General features: G+C 36.0%; 1 protein-coding gene across 2 annotated transcripts in view; it reads left to right on the forward strand.

Moving 5' to 3' along the window:
• FEZ2 (fasciculation and elongation protein zeta 2) overlaps positions 1–6,682 on the forward strand; it is a 52,287-nt gene extending 45,605 nt beyond the window's left edge. For both annotated transcript variants that reach the window (XM_090045259.1, XM_090045267.1), the window contains one exon: positions 1,982–6,682. In XM_090045259.1, the coding sequence (XP_089901385.1) occupies positions 1,982–1,998 (17 nt within the window). In that variant the 3' untranslated portion in view covers positions 1,999–6,682. The remainder of the gene's footprint in view (positions 1–1,981) is intronic.
• The last annotated feature ends 1,764 nt before the right edge of the window (positions 6,683–8,446 follow it).

The following is an 8,446-nucleotide window of genomic DNA, read 5'->3' on the forward strand; positions in this document are numbered from 1 at the left end:
TATATTGTTAAGTTAGTATCATAAAATAAATGATAAATTGTGTGTTTTCATTAGGTATTGGGCAAACTAGCAAACAGAAATAATATGGGTAGAGGTATAACACAGAAGAAATAACAAGAAATGTATTATAACTTTAAAAAAAACTTGAGCAAAAAGATATAAGACAACGTCTGAAATGTTGGAAGGCAAAATCCTAAAAAATAGCAATGCCAGAAAGAGGCCTTGAGACCAGCTAGATGTCAGCGTATAATTCAGTAAAGTAGTTGAAAAAAACAGGGTAGCTCAGGTCCTAGACAGATATAACATTTGAAGAGCTTCAGGCTTTTTTGAAGTGCTTCACAGGGCAAGTAAACGGACATAGATGGCAAATATTAGCTCATAATATACAGTGGAATGACACATTTACAATCTGTGTAATATGTCTCACCACAGTAGACTGAAAATAGTACATATTAGATGCTAGTGAAATATATAGCTCTAACAATAAGTTTGATGTTAAACTCCAAATAGATAACCAGTTATTTTTTTCACTTCTGTGAAATTAAACCTTCAACTTTTATAATGTATTATAATATATTAGTGCTATGATAAATAATGCAAATAGAAGCCCAAAAGGATTTCTTTTTTATTGATATAAGGACACTTATGTATTAAAGTAAGGATATATATTTTAAAAACACTATTTTGAAATCATATGCAAACTTTCAATTATGAGAAATATTCCATTATTACAGCAAAAAATTGGCTGGCCTAAAATTTGTACCTAATCTTATCTGCATATTCCTGCTTACTTGATGTACGTGAAAAAGTAGTTGTGATATCATGAGAGCTCAAGAAATATGTAGATATTGATATAACTGGCAAAAAAAAAAGGGAAATACACGTATTCCCTTTTTTAAATTAAATTAGTTTGCCAAAGTTTTTGTTAATTTTACTAGATATTGAGATATAAAAGATGGGAACCCATGCCATTTTTACAGTTGTTTTGTTTGCTTATCCTGCATGTGATCTTTTCAAGTTATCCATAGACTGAAACTAAATTTTTTGTTTAAATATAAAAGGGAAAATTAACCTTGTGTTCAATGTTTTTATTTATTTTTTTACCAGAACCACTTTGCTCAATTGACGAAGATTTTTTTTGTTTTTATTTATTTTTAAGTTTTTGTATGTTGTTGTTACACCTGACTTCTTTGTTTTTTTGTTATGCTAGCATTGGTTTGAAAAGTGGATGGCTCTGAGGTTTGTGTCTTTTACATGTGAGACAGGAATGAGAAATGTGAAGGACATGTCTTGTTTCCCCACTGTATGTGATCTGTTGGGTACACACAACGGGCTGATATTGTAAAATTAACATTTGAAATGTTTAATACGCTCTTTAGGGTTGTTGGTTGTAGCTGTGTTGGCCTAAGGGCAGACCTGCATTTTGCATTTTGGCTTCTATTCCACCCAGGCGAGCACAGACAACACCAACAGACACTCCCTATGCCTGAAGAAGGGTGTTTGTGCCTGAAAGCTTGCAAAGAACAATTTCCCCAACTATTTAGTTGGTCTAATAAAAGATACCACATTTACTCAAAGAACTATAATACACGCTTTAATATTTCACTGCATGGCAACTCATTGTCTGTCTTGAATGTTTCATGAATATAGTTAATGCTTTAGAACAGAAACCTCAGACCATAAATTGCATAAACCCCCAGCCTAAGACATGACCTCTTAATTTAACTCATTTCTGTGTAACAGTCAAAAAATAGTAGTGGGTTTTGTGACATATGTGTGTGTGTGTGTATATATACTTATACACACACGCGCACACATATACACGCTCTTGGGGTAAGGGAGCATAATTATCAATTTCAGTTACTCTAGCAGTAACTCTGTTTTGGATAGGATAGAATTAAGCATTCAGTTTACTGTACCCTACAATATTTTTATACAAACTGTTTTCATTGAATTTTATGCATATACTGTTCTTTTGCAGTTCTTTGTCCTACATGAAGATGGCTGCTTTTCTTCAGAAGTAACCATGCTCCTTCCTATGACAAGAAGCTCTCCTTGAACAATTCATAGTATTTTTCTTTTTATTTGGCACTGTATCTAAACATGTATGTATTTACTTTCTGTGTCTGTCTGAACAATGGGCATGATGATTGAACTCATCCATTTTAACTTAATAGTGCAATGTACTTGAGCACAGAACAAAGTGTACAGTTTTACTCACAAATGTTGTTTTGGCTTTTTAAAATCTATTTTTACATTGTACAGCATGTAGTAATCCCTCCCACACTTTTTATTGGTGTGGAAGAAAAAAAAACTTTAATGTAAATAAAGTAAGCTTATAGTTTTAACTAATTTACAGTAAAATCATACTTGGTTCCTATATCGAACATACAAGAGAGATCACAGCCAAACCGGCACTAGAAGACTCTATGGAAGTTTTTCAGTGGATACTCCAAAGCATTGGAAACTAAAACTGAGCACTTTTTTAAAGCAGTAATGTGGATTAAAACAATGATATAGCATTGTTCAGGCATTGAACAAATTTTATAATGCTTTGACAGGAAAAAGATTCACAATGTGGCTGCCACCTTTACTCACTGCTTGATTAATCTGAACTTCAAAACATTATGTAATATTTATGCAATTCGTTTCCTTTTGTTTTTAGTCGTCTTCAATCATGACAATCCATTGAGATCAGATATACTCCATTATTGCTGCTATCATGTTAAAAGTTTGACCCTAATATAATACTTCATAGGCCGTAATATATAAACAAGAACTTCACAAGGCTATGTCCTTTACCTTATGTGAAAGGGTTGAAAAAGTGAACCTAAATTCCCTTCAAGTATTATGTTAAAACTTTTCATTATTTTGTACCTGTAAGATTTCCTACATTTTTTTTAATTCTCAGTCTGTGAAGATGATGTACCTGCACCTAGGTATCATTGATGAGAGCATATTTAAAAATTTTATTAAAGGTATAAAATCTTACCTTTAAAATCACTGATGATTTTTGTCAAACCTATAGATTAAATCAGTGATCTGAAAGGAAAAGCGAAATACTAACAGAAAGAAATAAAGTGGTTCTTTAGGTTTCATTCTTCATTTATTATGCATATATTTTGTGGTAGACTTGAAGAGATAGGGACTCTATAGCAACATATAGGAAGTTTTGCTTATAAGCAAAGAATTTTCCTAAGAATTTGCTTCCATGGAAAAGCCTTGGTGAGAGAGAACCTGTAAAACTTCCTACAGTGCAGTATTTTTACAATCTGTTTATTAATACCATGTACCATTTGAGTTTTCAGTTTCATTAGTGGAATACACTAAATATGAGCATGGCTCTCTGTCACTCAGTTATGCATTTTTCCTCTACATGCTATAATTACTGTAATTGAACCTCAGTATTATGTGTCTGTCATACCTGTCGCTGTTTTCAGGATATTCAGAGTTCAGAACTCTTCACCACTGCACCAGCTTGTCAGAAGCAGACAGTTGTCTCCCTGTTCAGGTGGGATAATGCCTTTGTGTTGCTTGCCTTTTCAATGAGATGCTCACATGCAGTTGCTGATCTGGTTAGGTCTGTCAGTTTCTGGAGAGTTTGGGTTTTTGGGGGGATTTTTTGCCTACTTTTATTTTACCTTTCCTTTAACAGGTCCTGTAAAAAGAAAAATGCCATTTGTTTCCATAGCTGGTGTTATGACTTGAGCATGGCTCTGTAGGTGTTCCCATAGACTGCTGCTTTTCAAGCTGCTCTGTTGTAGTTCTTGGCTGAGAGTGAGAATCCTGCTCTCTTATTTCAATACAGAAAGGGAGACACCGTGGCATAAAATATGGTGAGCCCTATCATTGTTCCCCGAAGTACATCTACTCAAAGATATTTCATCAAGTTGTTAGGTGATAAGATTTGGAACTAAAAGGTCCAGAACATTGTGGCCCTGATCCAGAAAACCACTTAGGCATTAGAGTAATCTTTCTGAATTCAGTGGCACTACTAATGTCCTTATAGTTACCCAGGCATAAGTGCTATGGTGGATCAGAGCCAAAATACTCAGGACCTTGCAGAATTAAAGCCCAAGGTCTTTATCACTCAATAAAATTACTCTTATATTCCAGGAAGGGACACATAAGAGAGCAGAGCTGAATGATGATCTTACTGGGAGTTGATGTTGGTAGAGTGTAGTTTTAATATACAATTCTAACTTAAGTTCCACTCCATGCCTTATTGGTCCCAGATTCATGGAGTGTCATGTACTGGAGTTAAACAGGCAGGAATATCTTTTAATATATTTTTTTTCTGTCCTTAAACATCAATATTTAGACCTAGGCAAAAACTCCCTCTTGAGTGCCTGTGTAAATCAATTACAGAGAGAAAGTACAAATATTTCAATATTTCATTAGTACTTTTGTTGTAGGGGTATTTGTTTTATGGAATTTTCTACCATACTTATAGACCCAATACTTTGCCATTTTGAAATGACTGCAGAATATTCTATTCCCAAAATCTGTCTGAGGAACATAAACAAAGTAAAATGGCAGTGCGTTTTAATTTTAATACTAACTCGCTGGCATCTTATCATTTTACTTACTATGCTAGCTAAAACTTTAACAAAGCTACTTGTTAGGGAAGTCTAAAACAAGGTTTTTTTCCCCATTTAACATGGGGGAGCCCCTCATCTTAGAACTGAGTAGGAGGGCATGGGGAGAGCAGGTGGCTGTTATGGCTCAAGCTCTATCTTCTTCCTGGGGTCGGGGCCATAGCCCCAGCTGCTGCCTGCCCACCTCCTCCTTCTGTCCACCTCTATACCCCACTATCTTCCCCGCTACTCCTCCATGCAGCCTCTGTTCCCCACCTGCACCTCTTCCTCCCTGCTTCCCCTCCTCCCCATGGGTGCCAGCAGGCTCTGTTCCTGTTCTAACCTGGGGCACTGAGCGTGGCTTTAGCCAGTCCCACAGCAGTCATGCATGCCCAAAATTTGCAAAAATATGCCTCTGATGGAAATAAATAATTCTAATGTGGGTCAAGCCTAAGGAGGCAAGTTTTCTTTTAATAAGAATAAAACAAAAACCCTGAATAAATGCCATTAAATCACCTGAAGTGCTTGCTAAAGTATCATATATGGTATAACTGATTCCCAGTTCATTGGATTCAGGTGCTTCATTTGATAAGTTTACCTGCTGGCTTCCTAGAATCAGCTTGGATGAGGGCATTCTGTCTGAGAGTTAATCCAAATTGGCAGAAATCATGCTTATTGGCTAGGAAAACAAGCAGAAAAATGACATTTAATAGTATCAGTTTCCTTCCGCTGAATGGCATTTCATCTTACTGCATTCTCAGCTGCTCCTAGATAGACACAGCAGGAAGGAATGTTTTGTCATACATACCAGGTCAGGAAATTGTGACCTTTTTGTTGGCATGCAAACCTTACCATAGAAATTTACATCTCTGTCACTTCTAGATTAGATTACCTAAATATCATCTATGCTTTAATGCCACCAAGAAATTGGAACTAGTGTAGAATGTGGCAGCTTGAGGGCTTAGTAGCAGTGCTTACAGAGAGAATCCAACATCTGTACAACATCATTATATGGCTTCAAGTTAATTTCCAGAAGCAATTCAGTATGTTGGTTTTGATCCATAAAGCCCTGGAAATTAAAGTCAGTTGATATACTTTAACAGTTCAGTGAGAAAGGGGTTGGAGGCAGGAATAGTCAACTGATAAATCTACAGATCTGAAATACGTTTTCCCTCATCAATATACCTACACCCAGATTTGATGACCATTAAATTGCAATGCAAAATTCAGCTCTTCTCCCATGCTTTTTCTGAGAAAATAGGCTGCATTGGACTGTAAAGTTGCCCTAGTCTGGGTACATTTAGGACATTTTTACCTTAATTTGTATGTTTAATATTTTGTTTGGAGCTGCATCTGAATCTAAAGGCATTCCAAAGGTTATTAGAATTTCCATTACAGAAAAACACAAGTAGAAATGAAGCCCGAAAAGCATCTATCGGGATCACGAAGGGAGTTATTTTGGGTTTGGTGGTTGTTTACACATTTAAAGCCTCAGAGAAACCCTGAGACTGGTGGAAATGCAGGTAAACACATCTGCCTTAATGTTAGGACAAGCCAGCTCATTACTCCTAAGTTCTCTACATATTAGGCTTTAATGAATTCTAGGGAGTTTATACACTGCATGTGCAATAATAAGTAAGAAATGTTCCCTGAAGACACAAGTTACTAATTATCCTACAATTTAATTTTTCTACCCTAAGCCAAGAAATTTGAGAGCGGTATGTGCCAATGTTTTGTCCTTGCTAGAACCCTAATCTCTTGTCCCATTATCCAAATTCCTCACCTTCAGTTTAGCTCAAGACTTGTTTTTTCCTCTTCATTTGTATTCATTGACAAATAAACGCTGACTAGTTAATTGAACTAGTGCAAACAACACTGATGAAGAAATCTCATTATGCAAGAGACATACTTATTACATTTTTCTGTTGTGTTTCTATGACACCTTTTAGAAATGTGTTTTTTAGCATTCAATACAAAAATGAAAATTCTACGTCTTCCTCACATTTATAATAACCATTGAGCTTAAACTGTTTTGTTCTTTTCAAACCAGTCCCTTTATGTGTTTGCCTTTGTTAACTTTATTGAATAAAATACTAATTGCAGAATATCTGTTCATTTATTATTTACATAAAATGCTTATAGATTTCTTCAAAGGAATATGAATAACTTCAGTAATAAATCCAGACTGTCTGCATATGATAAAAAAATTAATAACATGTAAGTACAAAGTTCTTCTAAAATAAAAATGATTTGCACAGACTATGTCCAGATATGGTTTTGGAAAACAAACAAGATTCCAGATTTGGACCTCTCAGCAATTTTACATCATTGTAGGTACTGACTTCAGCGAAATTCTTCCCTATTTTACATCGCTATGGCCACATCTACACATGCGCTTTGCTGCAGAGTAAAGCGTCACCATCTTCACATGCAACAGTGAAGTAAACTAATTAATACTGCCATAAGATAGTACTGTCCCTCACAATACTATCTCACGGCAGAGTGATTAATTGTGATTAAACTCATGTGTAGAAGCTGGCCATGGGCATAAAGTGCACCCAGTCAGCAGGGAGCTAGACTCCTGCCTGCCGCCTAGCCACACAATTCCATACTTTCAGCACCCTCATGCCCCAGACGGCTCTTCCACTACCTGCTGTTGCCACCCAGAACCCAGGGCAGAAGAGGCCCTGGCATAAACTGCACCCCAGTTCAAAGTGCTGCTGTTCCAGGTACATGTGTAGACGCTGTGCCTGGGAGTAATTTACTCCAGTTCTAATTGCTCCGGAATTTATTCCTTCAAATTAATTGCACGTGTAGATATCCTGTGTGATCATAATGAGGTGTGCAGTTTTATAATTCCCAGATGTTTATAATCCAGTTATACATAACAATCTAGATTTCCCTGTTGCCTTAAATCCACTAGATGCTAGGAAGATATTTGCCCAGCTTCAGTGGAAATGTGTTATATAGTTAAAAATATTAAATGTTTTAGACAGGCAAAACATGCTCTGTCACCTACTAGTGCTGCCACTAGAATTTCAGTTCATTTTATAGATTGAGACAAATTATTAGAGGATTCTGAGAAATATTTTCTCTCATGCTTCTTAGGTCATCCTAAAATTTGCTGATTAAAAAAATCATATTAACCTTTATATGCAAAGAATACAAAGATTAAACTATTTTTTTCTATTAACATACATGAGAAATCCTTCTGTTTTCTAGCCAACACCTTATCTTGTGTTCTCAACCTTAATACTTGCATTTGAAAAACATATTCATTAAGACAGAATGCATTAAGTTGACAAGGGTGTATCAAGAACAATATAATAATTTGTTCCTATGTGTTTAGTAAAATCTGGGTTCTATCAGGAGCTTAATATAAAAATGTTGTCAAGACCCAAAACTCCTTGGGTTTTAAAGTGTTTGTAGCATCTAACCTCCATGTATGAAACATTTGAATAACATCATTATGTGTACAGTATAAAAACCGTAATAGAGAATGTTTCTATGGAGTTAAAATCATATTAACTTATTAAAGGCCTTATTCTTTAAAATGGTCTTTCTGCTACCAGTGCCTCTTGGCCAAAGGTCATGTTTAATGAATGATTCTCAAAGCTGGACAGAATGATTCTGTCCTCTGGCATAACCCACCTATCTAGTTTGGCTCATCTTTGGAATAAGACAGGGAAAGGTTTTTTAAAGGAGATTAACAATTGGCTCTTGCCAAGAAAGTAATATCTCCCAAACAAGCACCTGTCCTAGAAGCTCTGCTCCCACCCCAGCCAAGGAGTGGAGGGCTGAGAGAAGCAGTGGAGCCACAGGCACAGCTCCTAGCTGCCTGGCCCCAGTGTATAACCTTTTCCCACCCC

The sequence above is a fragment of the Crocodylus siamensis genome, chromosome 1, assembly GCF_052110815.1.
Source record: "Crocodylus siamensis isolate JL-2025a chromosome 1, ASM5211081v1, whole genome shotgun sequence".
NCBI classification, from domain to species: Eukaryota; Metazoa; Chordata; order Crocodylia; family Crocodylidae; genus Crocodylus; species Crocodylus siamensis.